Consider the following 22,970-nt stretch of genomic DNA (forward strand, 5'->3'; position numbering starts at 1 on the left):
GGAATTCAGGATTTGGCACTCACTGAACACCTCAAAGCAGCTGTTTGAGGGCATTCAGTGTTGCCTTTGAAGCCATCGTTGCAGTTTTCTGCTCTGAGCAGCTCTGTGCAAGCAGGTCTATTTGGTACCCCTGAGTTATGTTTCATATGCTCAGCTCTACAAATCTCCTTTCTTCAGAGGAAGTGAAGTAATTCCAATTGTTCTACAAAAAAAAAAAAAAGCAGTGTGCTGACTTTCCAGCTGGGGAACACTGTGGGAATTCTCATTTGTTGACAGGAGTGATGTTTGATTCAACTGAATGACATATCAGATCTGAGACATTCTGGTAAAACCTACAGCAAAAAATATTTTCACAAAATCATGTAATCTGGCTTCTGCTGCCAGTACTTGCATCCAAGTACTCAATATAGCAACAATATATAAATAAATTATAAGAATTTATTGTTAGGAACAGAATAATTTTCAAAAGCAATTATTTCTCACAAATAATATAAGAACTCTAGTCCAACTGCCTGACTACTCCAGGGCTGACCAAAAGTTGAAGCATATCATTAAGGGCATCATCCACATGACTTTTCAATAGGCGTGAGAAAGTTAAGATTTTCCCATTTCTGTATTAAAATTGCCTAGAAAAAGATCTAAGACCTAGAGATGGCTTTCTCCCAGATACACCAGAAGTGCTTGATGATGTTTGCTGAGTTATAGATGCCAAGTTAAAGAGACTCCTTGATTCTGGTCTGTGATTCTATTAAGGCAGATGACTTTCTAGGCAGCCACTGAATTTGCAGAATGTGTATATGTGATAGAGAGATCTAGGAGGAGAAAATGGGAGAGGAATAATCTATAATTCCTCTCTTATTCCCATCTTTATCCCCCTCCTCTGCTGCTGTACACAAGAGCTGAGTACTAGCCCTTGCTTTAATCATCCAGGGGCTCCCAGCTGCCTGTCACTGCTGGATTGGATAGAGTTTTCTGACACAAATCCCATCTTTTCTGGATGCACAGTCTGCTGCTCTTGTGTAGACACTTTACATTGCCTTTTCTGCAGGCACCACTGCAAGGTAATATGATCAAATATAAATCCGTGGAATTCCATCACACAGAAGGTAAAAAAAAACAACAAATCACCACCAACAACAACAAAAATCCCATTATCTGAACCCACTGTTATTGTCAGAGAAGTTGATTTGGATCTTAGAATCTCTGATGGGTTCCAGGGCTGACAAGCACAAATAAATTCCCTTGGGCCAAACTCCAGCTAGGAGAAAGACCATCATCTCTAACCCTTATTTCATTAAGGTGGAAAGCAAGCACCAAAATCCCAATAATTTTTCCGGATTTACTTATATGTAATAGACACATTTCCTCCTCAGAACTCTATAAATCCTGGTTTCCCTGAATTTTAAGCTCATTCCATCTTTCACAAAGATAAGAAACATGAAAGAGGAATGCACCAGAGGCACTGATTTCCCGTCAGAGTGCGAAACAACACAAGGTTGGAGGAAGACACCACATTGAGGAAATTCTGTGGGGCTGTTTGTATGGGGTGTCCCCTTTTGCAGCCCCGGCTAAGGTGGGAGTAGATTATCTTCTTGAAGAACAACCCCCACAAACCTAGCAAGGCAGAGAAGGCACTGAAACCCCCACTGAGAGGTCCCGATAATTGCCCCAAGTCACCGTGAAGCCTATGGCAAGGCCAGGACACGGCATTCCAACCGCAAGCCCTGCTCCTGGCAGACCTCCCAGCCGGTAGGAAGAGAGCAGAGGGACTGCGGGGACAGCTCCCGACCCTTCCAGCCGGGTGAGCCCCACCCCGGCACCCCGCGCTCCGCTCCCCGCAGCCCCGCTGTCCGCGGCAGGGCTGGGCGGAGAGGAGGAGGCGGGGGAGGAGAAGGGGAGGAGGAGAAGAAGGAGGCGAAGGAGGCCGGTCTCGTCTCGCCTCCCCTTTCCCTCTCGCCGGTTTTCTTTGCAGCATTTCCATGCTAGAGGTCCCCACCGAGCTGCGGAGCGAGGATCTGCCTGGCTGCGCCGGGCCCTCTTCCTTCCTTTGTGCATCCCCCAGCCCTGTGCAAGCCGTGCCCCCCCGTCCCGGCCGCCACGTCCCCGCCGCATCCCTCCCTCCCGAGCGCCCCCCCGGCCTTGGAAGCAGGAGGAAGCCGCCCCTCCGAGCACGCAGAGCCGGGGCAGCGGCCAGGCACCGGCTGCCACGTCGTGCCACCTCCTCCTTCACCGGCCCGGCCGGGGCACCGAGGCCGCATCCCCGCCCGCATCCCTGCCCGTATCCCCGCATCCATCCATCCATCCATCCCGTTCGGAGGCGCCGGGCCCCTCTTCGGCGGATGCTGCGAGTCTTCCCGGGCCGCTGGTGCTAAATGCTGAGCGCCGACAGGATGGAGGAGTTTCAGAGCGAGGAAGAGGAGCCCTGGTACGACCAGCAAGACCTAGAGCAGGGTAAGGATGGGGACACGCCGCAAGCTGCCAGGGATGGTGGGCCAGGGGATGCGCGGGCAAGAAAACGGGCAAACCGCGGCGACAAGAGGGTGGGATACCTTCTCTCTGGACTACTATTTGGTTGGCAAAGCCAGCGCCTCATCCTGCAGTGGCAAATCTCGGCTACGCTGCTCCAAACCACTGTCCTGGCCAAGGAAAGTTTAAAGCGGATGGGTGAGGCAGGGAGCCCAGAGCTGACAAGCACCAGGGCAGTAAATAATTTGTTGTGTTACATCTTCAAGGAAGCTGGCTCCCCAAAAATCTTGCTGCAGGCTGAATCTAACAGGGGTAGTTATGACATTGCTTTTATTTCAGAGTAATCCAAAGTAGAGTTACCAGGCACATTAGTTAGAAATTAATACATGAGAAATAATGTATTGCTAAGGATGCTGAAAGTCTCTCTCAAAAGATTTTGCTGTCCAAGACCAAATCCAAAGGGATCTTCAGCTTCTTAGTCACCTAATTATTTCTGGAGATTTTTCCAATCAGCCATAAAACCAGGAAAAATATCAGAGGAGAAGAAAAAAAATCAAAGCCAAGTTTCAAACAGCGAAAGAACCCTTGTTAGAAGATAAACATTCACTTCTGTAGTTTGCTTTGAAGAAACTGCACCTAGTTCAATGGAATGTTTATCCTAAGGCTGGACAGTTGGTGCCTGTGGCCCTATATGGGCCTTTTTTTTATTCTGTTTTTCTTATCTTAATATTTTGAATCAACACGCATTAAGTAAATAACTAGAAGAAGTCCCATTTCAGGCCAGTGGCCCAGGAATGAACAGAACTGATTTGCCAATGCATAGCAAAAGATCATTCCTACCTAAACACAGTTCCCCTCTGGCACGTTGTGGTATAGGTACAGTTTTATATTTGCTTTTCCCAGCTGATTGTCAGCAGGGACGTGCAGTCCAGCTGCAGTGCCTCAGCCCACCATCGCTCCAGTACATTATGTCATGATTTGAAGTTTATACAACTTCAGCTGCAGGACAGGGGCTCAGCAAGGAATGATAACGAGCCCCCCAGGGGTTGTCACAGCTGGGCTTTAACCCCAGTTTCTCAAATAACAGGAAGTAGTGGGTTACTAGGCCCTGTTCTTTGAAACACAACACTCAAACAAAGCCAAGAGCATGGAGATGAAGCTATCAGCTGGATAAACAGTGCAGCCTTTGAATGCTCAGAAATTCACATTTCTGGGTGACGTCTTCCCGTGGCTCACAAGGGGCCTGGGCACTGGTCCAGGGGCGGGATGCAGGCTGAGGAGCAGCAGAACTAGGGATGAATATAGGGAGTGTTGAACAATGTAGGACCAATTGATTTTTAGCCTAACGCTGTCCCTGGTGTCAGGTTCATGAGTCAGCACTGGCACTGTATAACTGGCTCACAATAAAAACACCTTCCCACTGCAGGTCAGGTTCCCAGCTCTGTCCCAGCAGCCTAAAAAGAGAATGACTGTCTCCAGATGATGGCTCGATGCTGGGTATGGTCTCCACTTTTGAGTACATAGAGAACTGCAGGAAAACACAAATCCAAAACAAAGCCCAGCTGTGCCTTTGCAGCCTCTTGTATATGAGTAGGGGCTGCAGAGGTTTGCACAAACTCAAGGAGAGATGTGGGAAGACTTTAATTGGGATCAGCCAAATGGAAAGGTCCTACGGGGTAATTACAACCGTAATTAATTTGCATGATGCACAAAGCATCACAAACGACAGTGCTAGACTTTGTCCACATACACTGTGCCTTTGCATGACACCCTGAGGTCTTTGGTCATGGCACAGCCGTGGAGCTGTTGGTTTGGGAATGGGGGGTGGAAGTGCAGCACAAGACATCCAGCATGGAACGATCAGAGGCGTTACTAAGAGGATTGGCATGCCAAGAGCTCAGGGTCGAACAGAAACCCACGCCTGGCAGCAGCACCAGGAGGGCAGAGGACAAAAGCAGAGGCTTAAAGACCGTTCCTTAGGAGCAAGGGGTGGGAGAAACAAAAAACAATCCAAGCTAGGAGAGCAGAGAAGGTTCTTCTGTGAACCAGTTGGTTGCTGGGCCTTTATCGTCATTTCACAGCATCATCAAATATTTATTACATTTACATCCAAAACTGTTTGCTAAGCAACAGATGGCTTAACTGGGAGCTCTGTGATGATTATGTTAATTAACCATTTTAGCACCAGAGTGGAAATCATGCCTCCAGCTCCACACCAAGCACCTGTTACTTTCTTCATCATCCTCCATGAGCTTCACCTTGCCAAAGTAACTATTTTTTTCAAAATAATAAATCCCAATCACTCTTTTTTTCCCCTGAATTGTCCACAGCAACTGGGTGCATCCACCACATGCTTTGGAAGCAGCAAGATCTGGTCCCCAGCCTTGAGGCCCTTACAGATTAAGGGAAGGTGCATTTCAGATGCCTTTACCTGTTTCCTGCATACTGTAACACTCTGTGGCTCAAGGCATTCTACCAAGATGCCTTAGCACATAGAAGCCAGGACCCTCAATAATGACATGGTAACAGCAGTGGTGTCCTGTGAGGTTTCCTTTGCAATGATCCTCCCTCTGGGAAGGCTTTCTGATTTGAGGAAAGTGGTAAAAATGGAGTTGCAAACCTCTCATACCATGACTTAGCTTATTGATTCATAAGCATGAAAAGCTATCAGTGCTGCTTTTGTCCATCCACCTTCCATGGCCCAGGGAGTCTGTGTCTCTAAGTGTTAAAATCAGGATAAAATTCTGGTGAACCTTTTTCCAGTGGTTGAAAACTGATGATGTGGCTACAATTGCATCACACCCTGCGCAGAGGGCCTATGTGCAGCCAGACCCCAAGAGAATGAATGAGCTAAAATTAGACAGTCTGAGCTGCAGCTAAGTGGGGGCACCTTTCCTGTTCATCAGGAGCGTTTGTGTTTGGGAGGGCTGTGTGCCAACTCAATTGCATCTGGATCCAAACAGACCCAGCAGCTCTGCCAGCCACTTCCAGCCTTCGTCTCCCCCGCAGCAATCTCACAAGATGAATCCTCCTTGCAGTCATTCCACTGCATTCCCTGATCTTCCCAGCCTCCCTATCCCCCTGCCAGCATTCAGGTCTCAGAGCAGAGTGCAACCCAAGAGGAGGCCTCTCGAAGCCACCCTTCTGATCCCTGGATTTAACCATAGCCTAAGACACATGGTGGGGGGGATTCTTGGGTGTCCTGCATCAGGCCAGGAGTTGGACCTAATGATCCTGATGGGTCCCTTCCAGCTCAGCATATTCTAGGATTCTATGAGTGTGGGATGATTCCTCTCATGTCAATAAACAGCCTCTCACTGCTCTGAAATAGGCAGCAGGACCAGAGGGAGTGCACGAACCAGCACATCATCTCATTACCACTGCAAGATCAATTGTCCTCCTGAGCAGCCACAGAAATGTTTGGGCCAAACCATCTGCAGTGCAGGCTTAGGACGTTACAGCTGTAAATTCTAAAGGTCTCCAGATTTAAGGAACTTTTAATTCCTCCTCCTCTTGCCAAGCATGTGATTGCTTGAGTACTAAGAAGGAAAATGACACAAGGTGCTGAGCTTGCACCACTCCCAACTCATCCATGTAAAGCCACAGGGTCACCAGTGCTCCAGTGACCAGATCCTGGCATTGGGATGAGTCCAGGGGATCCATACCTGCACCACCCAGGTGATATAGAGTATTGCAATCCATTATCAGCTTCCCCAAAGCATTCAGTGCACAGGGGAGCCGGTGAAACTCCATATTCTGCCCCTCATGAGGCAGTTATCCCAGCAGTCCAGGGACAAGGCACACACCTTGCCTGTCCTCCAGAAGCACAGCAGTTGTCTCCCCTCCCTCCCTCCCCAGAGGCAAGCCAGAAGGACAGAGCTTTGCCTGCAGTAGCTGAGCCACTTATTTATTTAGCACTACAGTACAGCAGGTAGCTTATGGAAGTGGAAAGTTTTCAGTGGCTAATTGCTGAGCTGCTTAGGAATGACAAGAGGGACTGGAAAAGTCACAGGAGACAAGGAAATAAGATGACAGGTTAGTCTAAGGAAATGATGAGAGATTCGAAATATGTGGAAAAAAATAATATATATAGATGTATTTTCCTAGAGTGAAAATTCCCCTGTTACATGAAGACAGCAAGAAAAAGGGGCACAAGAAAGATTTCCAGTGAGAAAGCAGAAGCTCCTCTCCACATCTGCTGAGCCCAGCACATGGGAGGGAGCAGAACCAGAGGAACTGCTGGAAAGGGAAATGGGAAACAACAAAAAAAAAAAAAACAAGCTGTGGGAAAAAAAAATTTAAAAAATAATTAAAATATCGGAGTTTTCCATATCTCCCATCCTGAAACAATCAGCTAACAGTGGCAATTCTCCTTTGCAAGGCCATGCACAAAGATTTATGGTCTGAGTGCTGAAGGATGTTTTCTCCCAGAGGCTCTGAGCATGAGGGACTGGGAGCCAAGGCACCAGCCACTAACACCCTGCACGTGGAGCCTGTCCCCCCAGCCCAGCATTTTCCAATCCTCTTTCTTTGCTCCTGTACCAGCCAGTGCTGGCTGGTGACAGGGTGGATGCACTGACTCAGTGTGACAGGCAGGAACCACTTAGAGCAGTGACAGCACCAGGGTCCCATCCTGCTCCTGCTAAAAGCAGTGCCAGCACTCAGGATAACACACTGCTTGCTCACTCCTGCACTCACACACTGTCTCCTCTCCCAAAAAGCTTTCCCAGAGCAGCACAGTGCTAAATTCCCACCTCATCTTACTCCAACAGATCTGTGTGCTCGCACCAAACATGCCTTCAGGGTTTCCAAAGCTTCTACTTAATCTGCCCAAAAACAGGTATGCAGGCCAAGAATTTAGGAAAGTATCTCCAATACAAAATACCCCAAAGTAAGGAGACTAGATGTTACACAACCACTGCTTTTTGCACAGCTGGGAATTTCAAAGGGATTTTATGTTACAGTTTGGATTATGGTTTTTTTCCATGTGTATTTAACAAACAGTTATAAATCAGCTCTCCAAAAAGTGACAGTTCTAATGGTTTAAACAGACTATTTCTCTGCAGCTTTCTGGGAAGTCACTGTAGTCTATCCTATGTGTTGTGCAGCTCCCCTGGCCCTGTTCAGTTAATCTGACTCCTCCCTGAAGAATTCAGACCTTCAAGTGTGTAATATTCAGGTCCATCCTGGCCTCTTCCAAATATGCAGCTGCAGCACCAGCAGTTGGAGCAAGGATGTGATCATGCCATCCTCCAAGTTTTCTTGGACCACAAGGAAGTGTTGAGTCCTGGAAAGGTACCTGAACTGGGAGGAGGTGGCCAAGCACTGGTGTCTGCAGGAGGCAGAGCAAGGAGCAGTATAGCACACCCCATGAGCATCAGTCTTTGCAGCAGAACTGTGTCTGGGACACTGGTTTTGGTGTTGGGCCCAGAAAAGAAGCATTGCTCTGCATCCTGCTCAGGACTAGTGGTGGACATAACATCATTTTGAGGGAACATCAAGTATTTCATCACTGCCTTTCCCTGCAAACTCCAACAGGAAGGTTACAACCCTGTGCTCTTCCTGTGCAGCTGCACAAATATCACTGATCACTCCTCTGAGGTCAGGATCTTTCCCACATGGGCAGCATCTCCAGCACAAGGCAGCTGGGCTGTGAGTGAGCACCTGGAGGAAAGGGCTTCCTAAACTCCCCAGTAGCAGATGTGAAGGGAACAGTAGTGGGGCAGCACCCTGAAAGATGATACACTTTTCTTCACAGTCAAGAAAAATGGCTGCTAGAAAAGAGGTGGGCAAGATTTTGGCATTGCTGCAGAGGGTCAGGCTGTTCCTGCATTTAGCTGTAACACATGGAAGAAAGGTCTCTGTACCTATATACCTCTGGACATAAGAGGTAGCAGGCAGAAGTAACCAGCTGTGACAGTGCTGGCAGGGGTCTTGGGGGCTGCTACAGCTGCAAAGTGACAGTTGTGCTGGCATGGTTGCTCCCCAAATCACTCAGTATCAGTAGTTCCACCTGCCTCCTCCCAGCAAGAGGGGAGCAAGGGTATCTGAGTTGGCTGGGAATGGCTCAGAGTAGGAGAATATGTTGTGTGAGCAGGAGCAGGGCAGGAGAACTGACAGGGTTGTGGCAGCCCAGCGCTGTGGGCACCATCCCCTGCCACGTGAGCACAGTGACCTGTCCTTCGCAGGGCACCTTTGCTCGGGGCTCTGCACGTGCACAGCACTGTGCTCAGCACCCTGGTGCCCATCCTCCTTGTCCATCCTGGGTCATTTACAACCTCCTGCCCCCAAAACACACAGGGGAGAGAAGTTCTGCCACGTGGCAGCCCTCCACATGCCTGTGTCTTTAGCTTTAAAAGAGCAGAATTACTCACGGTTTTCTGCAACCCAACATAATTAATTAGGTGGAGATTTGCTGCCCAGGGGAGGAGCGTGCACAGGAAAGCTCTGGCTGCCTCTTTCCCTCCTCCTCCTTCGCTCTTTCTCTTCAATAGCCCCACTTATATATATTTATTTAGGACATTCTGATCCAGGTGCACTAGCAGAGCCACCAGTCACCAAGCTCTTTCAAACCATTTTAGCCTGTAAGGCAAACACAGGCACTGAGGCTGTTTAGATAAGAGAACAGAAGGAAAAGATGAAGATGGGGCCTCAGCCATGGTCTAATAACATCCTCTGTGTTCTCATGCTCTAACAACTTGGCAAAAGACACAGAAATTGCTGTGGGCACAGGGATGGGACTGCTCTGTTTGTGTTTGTCGAGACACAGCTCATAAGCAGAAGTGACCATCCTGGGTCTCAAGCCAGGATGGCTCAATATCAATATCTCAATATCAATTAATATACAGGGGAGAATGTGGGGTGCAGGATGATAAGAGGGAAGAAAGAAAAGGTATAAATTAAATATAAAAGTCTGGTGAGCATCTGAGAAGAATAAAGGAGAACTGATAGGGGAAATATCAAATAGAACTGAAAAATATAGAAGGCAAGGAAGGGAGCAGCAGGGGCTGAGAGAGCTGGAGGGCTTCTCTGCAACACAGCATAGTACAGTGTGTCCCTGAGCCCCTTGTCAGGGATTTCCACTCCTTGCTGGTGTCACTTTTGCTCAGGGGGCTCAAGATAGCATGGAAGGAGCTGTTCTCTATGCACTGGGCTTGCCTTGACCCCCTGCCAAACACCCCTGTGCCACCACCTGAGCCCCCCCAACAGGGACACTTGCACAGCCAAAGGCAGCACAGGAGCACATAACAGATTACACAAGAGAAAGAAAAGGAAGAAAAAAAACCAAGCAGGAAATCCAGAAAATCTCATTAGGGTAACAAAAATGCTAGTGTGACCAACATCAGCTCAGCCCAGCAAGAGACACAGTTTGAAAGGAGAAGGAAGAGGAGGAGGTGACTGTGCTGCCAGGGTGTTTCCTCTCACACAGCCCTGACAGAGGCTTTTCCCCACCTGCATCATTTGGGCTGTTTTACAAAGCAAGCCCTGCCTTTTTGGAACAACCCACCAAACACCAAAATAGCAGATCCTCCTAAAAAACACACAGAACACCAAGTGCAAAGCTGAACTGAGCAACAATGTCTGAGTTATGCCAGTGTAAAAAGCAGTGGGGAATCCACGTCTCAGCAATAACACTGGTGACTCTCTGGAAGCTCTGGCTAGCCTTGGGAAACACTATCTTCTGTGGAATGGGCATGTTGCAAAGGTTTTCAGGTTGTTTTTGAGATGCTGCCAGATGGCATTTGCTTCCCTGCACCCCAGCAAGTTCCATTGCAATGTCTCATACAGGCCAAGAACAGAGATTGCTTCCATCACCTGCCATGGAGCAGCAGTAAGTGATATACAAAAGCTGATCGTCATTGTAATATACCCAGACAGCACAATCCCTTGCAACTATGAAGGAAAATAAATGAGTAGCAAGTATACCCTACCCCAGGGTAAACCAGCATAGCATCATTCATTTAGACTTGGAAAGGAATAATTGCACCCACCCTTGACTTTAAGTACCCATGTGTAATGGAGCAGACAGCAAATGCCATTAAATTAAACGTCAACAGCATTAAACATCAGTTCTTAACTCTCAATGTACCCCATCCATCAGCTCACAAGCACCCTGAGCTTCCTCCAGAGGCCTCCCCACCCTCCTCCCTGCTCTTCAGTAGATGCATTCACCATGTGCAGCATAGGACATGCCCCATATTTAGGAAGGAGCCACAAGTAATTCCTTTGTACACACTCAGCTGAAAAGGACCTGCAAATCCATAAACCCTTGCTCATCTGCACCACACAGCAAAGGACTTCTATGTCCCCTGCAAGCTGCTGGCTTTGCAGGACAGGGACAGGGCTGGTTTATTAAAGGTGAGGAGGCAAGTGCAGCATCCCCAGTGTGTTCTCTCACAGCCTAAACATGAGAATCCCTCGCTGCAAGAGAGATGACAGAACAAAGTCCAAAGCAGCTGCAGCAGATGGTGGCTTCCTCCAGAAAGCTGCATTTATGAGGAGCATCTGAAGAGCTACCAGTTCATTATTGTGCCAAGAGCAGCCAAAACCTGGCCAGCACCAGGCTTTTGCTCTCCCAAAGTCACAACCAGGAGATGCTGGAGGGTAGAAGCCCTTCCAGAGGTCTGTGGCAGAGTGCTCTGCTCAAACAAATGCAGGCCAGCACTGGGAAGGCATAAATGGCTCCAAATCTTCTTTGTGCCTCATTGTAAGGCTGGGGACGCACCCAGCTCTGCCACAGCCCCATGCAGGGAACATCCACCTGTGCCAGCATTGCCACAGGATGCTGTCATGAGGGAATACCCTGCAGTTTGTCCCTCAGCCTCTTTCCTTAAAAGGCAACCTGCTACAGCTTTTGGATCAGAACTGGGTTTTTTCAAGTCTCCTCAGTGGCACAGAGGTAGCAGAATTATTGCTGGGCTGCTGCTGATCTCTGAAGCTCCAGGATGGTGCCTCCTTGATGTTCTGCCCAGTGCTGCTCCCCTGTACCAAGCACTGCTTGGATTCAGCTCCCGCTCCCTTCCCACCATATGGTCTCTCTTTTCATCCCCACCCTCCTTGTTCAGAGGCCTTTCCCATGGAAGCTTTCAGAGAAATGCAGCTTCTATCCCTCCCTCCCCTGCTCCACAGGCACAGCCCTTTGTTTGGGGACACAGCGTGTCTCCTTGGCTGGTGTTAATTAGAAGGGTCACATCAGTGCTTGCAGAACAGGGAGCCAGAGGGCACCAGGCTGGTGCTGCCCGGGACAGTTTGCATCCACAGTTCTCTCCTGATAGGATTTGGCAGCATCAAAACCCCATTTTTGAAGAAGAACATTGGCCATTTCACAGTGGTGCCTTCAGCACAGGCAGTATGTGGAGGGATGGGGCACATTGAGCGGACACACAGCACTTTATTTCTCCTCCTGCATCCAGAGGGGAGGGGGAAGGGAGGCATCAGCATATCTGCTAAATTAGGGCAAGTCCTTCAGCACTGGCTGGCTGATCTGACAGTGGAGAAGCAAAGAGGAATAAAAAAAAATTGTGGGAAAACCATAGTACTAGGTAGAAAGGATTCCTGAATTCCTAAACAGTTCTTTTTCTACCCCATACAACTTGGGGAAATTTCATATTCAGCCTCGGGTTTCCAAGGTCTCTGTGGAGGGGAGCTGTGTGCTCCCGCAGCCCTTGCAGAGCCACAATTAGTACAAAGATGAAGAAGGATCTGGTCTAAAGATGACATTAAAGCACTTCCACAGCATCCCCTCCCTCCCCACAGCCTCATAAGCTGGGAGGGCCAACAGGTGGGGAAGAGGACTCAGGCACAAGGGGGTGGATGAGACAGGATTACCAAGGATGCTTTGGCTGGTGGGCAGAGAGTGAGGGAGTGTGTGTGACAATGGCTGAGGCAGTTAAAAGACACTAAAAGAACCAATTCCCCCATGTCCTTCAAGCCTGGAGTCTCCCGGGCCCTTATGCTCAAAATGGAAATGAAGACTCAATTTCCTCCTCAGAGCCAAGCCCCATTCTTTCCTCTTTCCCACTCATTCCCAAACGCTGCCCATTTCCCCCATTAAATTATTGCTGACAGAGCCCTTTAAATTACAATGCAGGATCTTGCACTGCCTAATCCACTTAAGTCAACCCCAGCTGATTAAATTGGATGCCATATGGTGGGAGAACACTGGTGTAATCCACAGGGACAGGGACACACTTGACTCATTACCTGGAGCGCAGCACGGAGCCCTGTCAGTACACACCTCCATCCTGGGGCCCTGCTTACTGCCAGGGATGTGATTTCCAAGGTGCCACTCTCCAGCAACAACACTGGCTCTGGCAAGGTGGTGCTGACATTAAATACAGCCCCAAGCAGCTTAAAGGCACAAATTATCCTTCATCTCTGCTGGCATCTGGCTGTTCCCCCAGCCCCAGCTGGTGTAGCAAACACTCGGGTCTCCCAAGGGCACTTTATAAACTAGGGAAATTTGGTGCTTGGAATAAACCAAATAGGTGCAGGAGGTCTGTCCATGGGGAAACGTGCCAATAACTTGATTGCAGGGAGAGCTGTGACTGCAGCTCTCAGACTGGGTCACTGTGCAATGAAGAGGATTATAATTAAAAAGGTCACAGCCCTTTTAATAATAACACCCTGCAATGCAGGGCACAGCTGGAGAAACATTCCCATGGAAAGGGGAGATCTGAGGACATACTGAGCAGCTGTTGGCAGCACCACATCTGGGAAGCCAGCAGAAACAAACACACAAACTAGTGACATATCAGCACACCCCACAGCACAGCATTATCCATCAGGAAAGCCCCATCCTAGGCACTGACACCAGTAGTAGCTCATCCCCTGGCAAGCACTCATGTCCAAGGTCAGCGTGAGCCTCAATTTGTGTTGTATGAGAGGTCAGGGCTTTCCCAGGCTCAAAATATATCCCAGGAGTTCTGATTTCCCTTCTTCTTGTCTCAGTGACCAAGTATCACTTTTGCCCAATAAACTGCATGGCCAAATGAACCAACAGAGAAAATGATAGCTAGTCCCAGCCCTGGAAAAGCCTTTGCAAAACACATTGTTAGGTGCAGACTAGAGGGAAGTATTACAACAGGCTAAGAAAATGCCAGGGCAGGAGACCTAGATCCCCTCACATCCTGCAGGATTGTCACTCCTTAATTACCTAGAGCTGCATAGCACCAGAAAAATAAAGAGAAATAACACACACCAGGACCCATTTTTTACCTTTTGGAAGGATTAAGGTCAGATTTTCACTCTGACATCCTAAGAGCTGTTACTTCTAGAAGCACCAAGAAAAATGAAACCCACACACTCATAGGTTTTAAGAAGACAACCAATTCCTGTGAAAGCAAAGGGCTGTTCTCAGAGCCAGCTGTGCTGTCCCAGCCTCACAAACAGCATCACTTGTGTGCTCAGGCTTTAGCCAACAGAGGGGTTGAAGGCTTTTTCTTTTCCCAGCAGCAAAACCAGCATTTTAAACTGATCACACTGTCAACATCTACTTCTCCCTGCATTTCTCCTGAAATCCTACTATTTCAGTAGCTTCCTAAGGGTGTTTAGAGGTGGCAAAGAGTGAACACAAAGTGGTTTGTCTTTCCCTGGAGCTGTCCCAAGGAAAGTGCCTTGGATTTGGCTGCTGCAGTGCTACTAGGGCAGCACATCTGGGAGGTGCCTCCAGCCTCCTCGGGCCACGCGGGGTTTTATTACTCCTGTCAGTCTATTAGCGGGTGATGGATGGAGGCTGACAGAAAAGGCGAGGCACTCCCTTCATTAGAGATAATAATGTAATTTAGAGAGCATCCCCAAGGCCCTGCAGGGCCTTACCAACCCTTTGCTCCATTCTGACAGGTGCTGAGCCCTTCTCAGCGATGAGGGATGGTGGTGCTGAGCACCTGCCACAGCCCAGATCCTGGTTACAGTGTGCAGGGAGTACAGGAGGATTTTGCAGCCAGCAAAGCACCAATTTGCCATTGCATGGAGGAGCTGCAGAGTCCTGAGCTTGCTCTCCCCTTGCTCCTGCAGCCCAGCAAGACAAGAGGCCAGATCCTGTATTTTCTGTGAGCACACATCCAGGTCAAAACAGTACCAGTGAACAGTGCCAGTAAAACCAGTGCCATGAAAAATGTACTGCTGTGCTTGGTGTGAAGTCATTTTTTTGGGGGGGAAGACATCCCACCACATCCAGCCATGGAGCTGTGGGAACTGCAGCAGCTTTGTACCTCTGCTTTTCAGACTTGCACTTGGCTGCAGAGCTGGGGAAGACACTGCTGGAGCGAAACAAAGAGCTGGAGGACTCCCTGCAGCAGATGTATGCCACCAACGAGGAGCAAGTGCAGGAGATTGAGGTAGGGACGCTGTTGGGACAGGGATGGGGACGGGCTGCAGTCACCTAAGGGCGAAGGTGGGAAAGGGGCACTTCCACCAGTGCCAGCAGCTCAGATGCCAGCAGAAAGGCAGGGATGTGCTGTGGAGCACAGAAGGTGACATATCTTCTGTAAGTGCCTGAAGCAGAATGGATTAAAGTGAGTTTCAGTTTTAAACTCTGTTTTAAAATATGTTGATGGATTAAAGCTCATCCCAGCCCTGGAGAGGGTCTCGTTCCCCCATTAACTGGCTTTTGCCCTTTTCTCACATCCTCACTCCCTGCCCAGATGTGCACACCAGATTTTGGCACAGACTGCATCTGGGTCACGTTTGGCCTTCCCCTGCACATCCATCAGCCTTCACACTCATTTCACTGTGCTCTGCTGCAGCTTTCCCTTGATCCCAGAGATTCAGAATCGCGTTTGTTCCCAGCTGGCTCCTCAGCACCCCCATAACACAGCCCCCTTTGTTAAAGGCATGAAATAGCTCTTTCTCCAAGAGCTGCAATCTAAAACCCCATTTCAAGCATCCTGTGGGGTCAATGCAGTATTTCTAAGAACTGAATCAGTTCTCACAGAACTGATCTTAGAGGCTTAAACCTGCTGTGCCTGGGAAGGTTTTCATCCACTGGAAACCTTCTAGGGATCTGTGAGTTAAAAAAGATTGGACACCCCCTGATTTGAAAGGACACAGGGCAGAGGAGGGCTGCCAGTTCACAAGAGCAGCACATGATGCTGCAGGGATCAGACAAGTGATGTTTGAGGGAACTAGGAGGATGGGGATTTAGCCATGCCCCTTCAGCAGCCCATCAGAAGCACATCCACCATAGCATCTGGAATCTGGCCCCAGCTGAGAGTGAGCACCAGAGTAAATGCCCCCTCCTAGTCTTCTGAGGATAAGATTTTGCAATGGCAGGCTTACAGAAAAGGGTGTGAAAATCCACAGAAACCACAGGTCTCATATTTCACAGATTCAGAGTTTTAGCCTGAATTCCCAAGAAAACACAGCTTCTGCAATCGATCTGTCAGACAATCCAGTAATCAACTGGCCAATTTCAGTCAACTTTAAGTCCCAGGGATATCAGCTTTCTTTGGTACTGGGAACAAAAAAGCAGCTGAAAAGAGAGAGATAGAGGTTAGTGCCTTTCACAGAGGGCAGGGGAAGTTCAATTGTATTTTAGACACAAAAATATTTACAGTGGTCAGGGGGATGAATATTTCATCTGTGGAAGAGGCTTCAACCAGGCAGAGCCACAGAACACGTTGTCAGAGGGAGAAAAGGCTGTAGGAATTTCTGCTTGTGAAAAAAGCTGGGTTTTGGACCTGGAGTGCTCATGTTTCACTTTTCCTTGCAGTACCTGACCAAGCAACTGGAGATGCTGCGGCAGATGAACGAACAGCATGCGAAAGTCTACGAGCAGCTGGACCTGACAGCGCGGGACCTGGAGCTGGCTAACCAGAAGCTCGTGCTGGAAAGCAAGACTTCCCAACAGAAGATCCAGTGGTACGGCCTCCCCTGGGTCTTCAAGATCCAAGAACCTTCAGCTCACCTTTTCCCTGCTCCAAAGTGCAGCCATCATTGCAATTTGAGCCATTCTCTTTTGTATCAGCCCAGTTTTGCAGCTGTTTAGAATACAAGTGTGTTGCAGTAATGCTGCTTAGCAGGGTCAGCTACAGCACAGACATCCCTGGGGTGAGGGCTAGATAAAGGAGTGTCTGAAGCTACCTGGAGAGAGGTCTCTCCTCATATACATTTCCTTTAAGAAAAGGCACATCATTTTATGAGGGAGATCCCCAGCACACAGCCCTAAAGAAACACCAGGCACAGATCCAGCAACTCATGAAACCCTGGCTAGTCCATGCTGAAACATCAGTTTATCAATAATATTTCTTTCCTAAAACAAGCCCACGATCAAGGTCATCCCTAGAAACAGCAGCCTAAGCAATGTCCTTGTAATGCAGCATTGTTTGCAAATAACTGTGTGGAGAACAAATTTCTGAGCAGAGTGTTTTACATACTATCTGCAGACAGAACAAAACAAAATCTCTGCCCAGTCCCTGTGTTTCTCTACAAGGTAAACAAAAGGAATGGATGCTTGTTTTAAGTGCAGAGATGTTCCAGGGTAGTGCTTATGTCCCAGAGGTGACTCTTTCAGCCAACTGATTTGAAGACAAAAGGACTTGAATCAATCCCCCTGTCCCTTCTTTATAACCAACCCCATTCAAGAGTGACCACACAAAAAAAGACCAACAAAAAATAAGTGCTGTCATGATCCCAGGGCACACTCTAGAAACTGGAAGCATCTTTCCTAGACTGGATTTCTCTATAGGAAAAAAACACCTTTTAGGAACCTGTAGCCTGACTCATCACCTATGCTCCCTTCTCTCTCTGCAGCTTGACAGAAACAATCGAGGGGCTGCAGAACCAGGTGGAGGAGCTGCAGAAGCAGGTGGAGGAAATGCGGAGCTTGGAGCAGCTCCGCATCCGGAGGGAGAAGAGGGAGCGGCGCCGAACCATCCACACCTTCCCCTGCCTCAAGGAGCTCTGCTCCAGCCCCAGGTATGGAACCTTGGCTTTGGCAACCTCTCCAAACTGCTCCTCACACCTCTAGGGGTGCACAGAAACCCTTCAGACGTAGAGGCTGGGCATCAGAGCCTGAAAGCCACGTCTGGAGCTGAAGGGGGGATGTTCCTCTCACCAACACACCTGCCTAAGGCACCTGTTGGCAAAGCAGAGCCTTCATGATCCCAGCATGGTGATACTTCCCTGCCCAAACCAACACAGCCTGTTTTCCCTTAACAGCTGCCTTCCAGCACAGCACCAGCACCTCTGGCTCACTGAAACCAGTTGAGATGGTTCATTTTGTGCTGCTTGACTCCAGCACCCCCCAAGAACACCAGTCACACACCCAGATACACCACATGCTGCCAAGCGCTGTACAAACACCTTCAGCATTACAGCAACAGCAGCCTTAATCCTCCTCAAAACCCAGCCACTGTGTTAATTCATTGACCTCATGAGGGCATTTCTTGCTCAGCTTTGTCCACAAAAGAGGGTTCTTTAAATAGATAAGCAATCAATAAACTTTGTTACTGAAAGCATCCTCTGCCAGAGGATATGAGCCAAAGACATTTTCACTGCAGCAGCAATGGGGATGTTAATCAGGCCATAACCTGACCCCCAGCAAAATCCACTTAATGTCTCTGTGGTTCTTTACCCCGCAGTCTCCCAATCCCACTCTCCCCCCATACCTCAGGACCTTGGGTCCCCTTGCAGCTCCACAGTTGTCTCTGAAGGTCAGGCTGCCCTTCAGTGCCTTGAAATCTGTTCAATACCCCCCACCACAGCCATGCCTCCCAGGGGAAGCCATGGAGCTTGCAATTTTCCAATCTGTTCTGAACAAACCAGATGCCACGGGTGCTTCACTGAGGAGGAAAACCCAAATTCCTGAAGGGAAGGGGGAAGTGCTTGTTATCACTTTCCAGATAATGAAGAAGGGGAAGCTCTATCAAAAATCTCTGTCTGCCTTGCCATGTAAATCTTCCCTCACTCCCTCCAGAGCACCTCTCAAACACTGGGCTGCACAGGCAGCAGCTTCAAGATTTTGTCTGGGTGGGTCTGGAGTTGTCACCATATGCAGTGGGTAGATGATGAACTCCATGGTGCAGAGAGCAGCTGATGGACTCTCCCAGGAAAAAACCCAAAGCCACCTACTTTCAGCTTAGACTGATAGCACTTGAACACTCATTCTTGCTTCACTGCAATGCTGGTGGCTTGTCTGTTAACCATATGTCTCTTTTACCTTTTAGGATCTCATTTCCCTCCTGTCTTTTATTACTGCTGTCCAATAAAACCGCAAGTTCTGTGGGACAGAGATTTTTCTTTGTGTCCAGAAGAGCCACACCTTGTGGTCTCCTGGCACATGGAGAAGGCACATCTCACTCCATGAGCTCGTGTCCTTTTTGGACATCAGTGGAACTACTCACATAACAATAGAACACAAATCTATCATGGGCATATCGCTTGGTCAGACTCTCTCAAGCATCCTTCTCCTCTTTCAGGTATGAGGATGGGTTCCAGGTCCACAGCTCTTCCACAGAATTCAACCAGAAGCCGCTGGAGAGGGAGAATGAGCGTCTCCAAGCCATGGTGAACTCACTGAGATCCCAGGTGAACCAGGAGAAGCAGCGGAAGGAAAGGGTGGAACGTGAGTACACCTCGGTTATCCAGGAGTACTCGGACCTGGAGCAGCGGGTGTGCGAGATGGAGAACTGCAAACTGCGCATCAAGGAGCTGGAGGCAGAGCTCCTGGAGCTCCAGCAGATGAAACAAGTCAAGAAGTACCTGCTCAGCAGAGAGGACAACCTCTCCGAAGCCCTCCTCGAGCCACTGAACAATGCCCCAGAAGCAGATTACATCGACCTGTCTGAGGAGGAGGGAGGGAAAAGCCATGGGACATCCATGACCCCTTCCCCAAACCACCCCGTGCGGAAAAGCTGCAGCGACACGGCCCTGAACGCTATCGTGACCAAGGACGCTGTGAGCCGGCACGAGGGCAATTACACCCTGCACGCCAACAACGTGCGCAAGCGGGGCATGTCCATCCTGCGCGAGGTGGACGAGCAGTACCACGCCCTGCTGGAGAAATACGAGGAGCTCCTCAGCAAGTGCCGGCAGCACAAGGACAGCGTGCGCCACACAGGGGTCCAGACCTCCCGGCCCATCTCCCGCGACAGCTCCTTCAGGGACTTCCGAGGAGAGGGGAATGAGCTGGAAGAGCGGAAAACCATGGAGAAGACCATCAGCAAACATGTGGAGGCTGTGGACAAGCGGCTGGAGCAGAGCCAGCCCGAGTACAAGGCTCTTTTTAAGGAGATCTTCTCCCGCATCCAGAAAACAAAAGCAGACATCAATGCCACAAAGGTGAAAAACAAGAGCAGCAAATGAATCCTGGCTCTCCGCAGCTCCCGTGTGCAATTGCAACGGCCACATCTTCTTTTGAGCCCCAGAAAACGCCACGTGGCCCCTCTGCTTTGAAGGTTTGAGAAGTCTGCAAGTGAGAGAATGTCACAGGGACCCAACTCACTTTTTTAAGCTTAGGCTCTAGACAACCCATTGGGACAATTGTACATTGTAGTTAGAGGATTTCAGAAACCACATGATGGATCTCTGCATGAGTTACTGCCGCTGCCAGACATCACAACAGCAACGTAAACCCCACCATGAAAGAAAATAAATCAATCTCCCCCTCCACTCTTTTTCAGCTTGTCCTACAGCCCAATTATCTGCAAGCAAAAGCCTGGATGTCCTCCAGTGTCCTGCCACAGCTGGAGTACAGCGTCTCAAAGTAAAACAAAAAGCCATCAGAACTTTAGGGGCTGCCCCAGCACAGCAGCCCAGTCCTCCGTTAGGTTTTATAGCTGAGAAACCTATGCTTGAACCCAAGAGATTTCTATCCCTGCCTTCCCCAAAGGGCAGTATGGTCTTGCTATTTAAGCCATTCTCTAATCAGTCAGGTTTTTCAGCTCTATACAATGCAAGCTCATTGCAACTGGAAAAACTTGAAGAGAAACATAAAACTGATTGTTCCATCTCCATCAGCGTCGCTCAGTGTTTCACTCCACACTCTGCAGACCTTGCAGGCATATGGGATTTACTCGCTTTGTCTGCTCTGGCATTACAACCCAGGTGAAGCACTGTGCCTGGTAGGAACTTGGTGCCCAGGGCTTTCCCATAGCAAGACAAGAAGTGCTATTACAACATCAGAGACACACTTTCATCTCATGGTATGGGTACCAGCTCTCTGTGCTGTGCTCTTCAAGAGGTCATTGTCCCATCATAGCAAATTCCTCAAAACAGCTTGCATGGGCTCACAAAACTGACTCCCAGGAACTCACACAAAAGCCAGGGGATGCAGCATCTCCCGGGACAGGAGTCTGGCCCTGGCAGTAGCATGGATCACACATCACCCCTCACTCCTGCTCCAAACATCTCCCCAGCCACAAGGACAAATTTCAGCTTCCTGCTGAAAATAATCTTTCTTTGTTGAGATGCTGAAGCCACTCATGTTCCAGTTCCCTTTCCAGCACTGAAATCTCCTCACTTTGGCTTCCACAGACATGCAAACACACAGCCAAAAGGCCACTGCAGTCTCAGGTATCACCAGTTTCCAGTTTCCCTGGACTAGATGATGACCTTGTACAGTCAGATGCATTTTAGGCAGAGAAGCAGCATCTCATTACAGCTTAGGCAATACCCTGAGCATTGAGCCACAAAACCCAGCAGCTCAGTAAGCAACCTACTCTATACCAGCCTGGAGCAACCATCAGCTACATCTGGATTCTCTTTTCACCAGCTTACATCCCAAAATCTTGGGTCAACAGCTGGAAACTTTGCAACATGGAGATACAGAAATGTGAATGTGGCTTTGGAAGGGGAAGACTGCTCGAATGGAATTATCCCCCACATCCAGGGCTTTGATGCTACAAGGAACGACCTTTCTTTCACTCCCCATGGAATTAATGCAGAAACCTCCCCCCCAAAAAAAAACCTGTTTTGTTAAGCTGTGTGCCACAGAGGTAAGTTGGCAGGAATGTGATGCACAAACCACCCCTGCTCCAGAGGTCTCCTCCTCAAAACCACCAACTGCTCTGCTCTTCCATACTCTGCATTTCCAGGTGCCCCACAGCCCCAGACACATCAGGAGCCGTACGCTCAGCTGTGGCTACCAGCTCTCCAAACTGGCAACAGTACGGAGAACCTTCATGCCTTATTTATTTATAATGGAAAGCAGTTGTCTAATAAAATAAAATAAATTAAAATGAACAACAGCAAGGGAAGTGTTGTTGATTTCCTGGGAGTGTTCACCACCCATTGACTTGGCATTTGTAGCAGTGTTGGTTTAAGCCAGGCAGTGTTTGCCCTGCAGTCACTTCGTGCTGCAAAGGTGTGGGAAGGGAATAACCCTCACTTTCTGTTTTAAACAATCCCATGTGGATCAGCCTCACAGTTAAGTGCACAACACATTAAATATATTTTTAAATGCTCTATTCTCCTCTAGAATCCAAAGAAATGCCAGTTTCTCAGCTCTTACAGTTCTTTTTACTTTTAAGGACAGGACAAGAGTTAATTCTTTGATTTTCATATACAATTTGGGTTGAGAAAGTGCTTCAGGCACCCTTGCAGAAAGGAAAGAGAATATGCTGAACTATTCTGCTGCATTATTTATATAACACACATTTTTGTGCACTTGGACTGCCAACACTGCCACGAAATAAAACCCCTCTTTTGTCAGCTTGGAAGTAAAACCACACAATTTCTAAGGTCCCAATTCAAATCCTATTTTTCTTTTGGGCTTTTTTGCAAACCGCAAATCCAAAAATGACTGATGTAAGTAACATGATATTAGTACTTGGCTTGACAAAGGCACAGCTGCCGTGTATCAGTGTTCATGTTCAGCAAAGTGCTGAGGGAAATTTTTTCTGCATCCAAAAATATTAGTGGCCATACATACACATCCTGATTGACTGTGTGAGTCAGAGTCACTCAATTCCTGCCTTAAGTGAAGCTTTCAGTGATCAGAGGAGGAGAAATAAGCATCTTTGGCATTTTGTGCCACCTTTGATCTAAACTTTTCCAATTGCTTTTGGAACACCAAGGAAAGCTACACAACTCCACTGAGAGGGAACAGGAGAGTGCTGAGCAACCACTCTACCAGAGAAACTGCTACATAACAGCACACCCCCATGGCTCATGACAGAAAGGAAAATTGCTGCATGCAATTAAAATGGATAAGCAGAAGTATGATGTCACAGGAAATCATTTCAGAATTTGCCAAAATCAGTGTCCCTCTTCAGTTCACAGCATTAAGGTCAGTAAGGGCACAGCTTGCCAACTATCTGGTTTCATGCTGAATTTGAAAGCTGGCATTTAGACACGTACAGTTCCATCAGATCTGGCCTGGCTTCTCACTGTACCACCAGCTGGAATAACCCTTCAGGAGGACAACTATTGTTATTTACAGGGAGGGGCCAGTTGAAGCACAAATTCAAGGGATTTACAGAGCTCAAGTTCCCCCAGGAAGGATTCAGCATCTTCCCTCTCTTACAGCAACTGAGACCTTCTGGAAGGCCCCTCAAAGCCCTGAG

At 48.5% G+C, this 22,970-nt stretch overlaps 1 protein-coding gene across 1 annotated transcript; it reads left to right on the forward strand.

The window, feature by feature from the left end:
• Nucleotides 1–1,961: 1,961 nt before the first annotated feature.
• Nucleotides 1,962–21,657, forward strand: CDR2L (cerebellar degeneration related protein 2 like). The gene is made up of 5 exons (XM_005526743.3): nucleotides 1,962–2,451; nucleotides 14,692–14,804; nucleotides 16,178–16,326; nucleotides 17,218–17,382; nucleotides 18,885–21,657. The coding sequence occupies exons 1-5, from the start codon at nucleotides 2,373–2,375 to the stop codon at nucleotides 19,768–19,770; spliced, it is 1,392 nt and encodes a 463-aa protein (XP_005526800.1). The 5' UTR covers nucleotides 1,962–2,372; the 3' UTR covers nucleotides 19,771–21,657.
• The last annotated feature ends 1,313 nt before the right edge of the window (nucleotides 21,658–22,970 follow it).

Source organism: Pseudopodoces humilis, chromosome 21 (genome assembly GCF_049639895.1).
Source record: "Pseudopodoces humilis isolate 2021_Gansu_Grassland_sample_001 chromosome 21, ASM4963989v1, whole genome shotgun sequence".
In the NCBI taxonomy this organism is placed as follows: Eukaryota; Metazoa; Chordata; class Aves; order Passeriformes; family Paridae; genus Pseudopodoces; species Pseudopodoces humilis.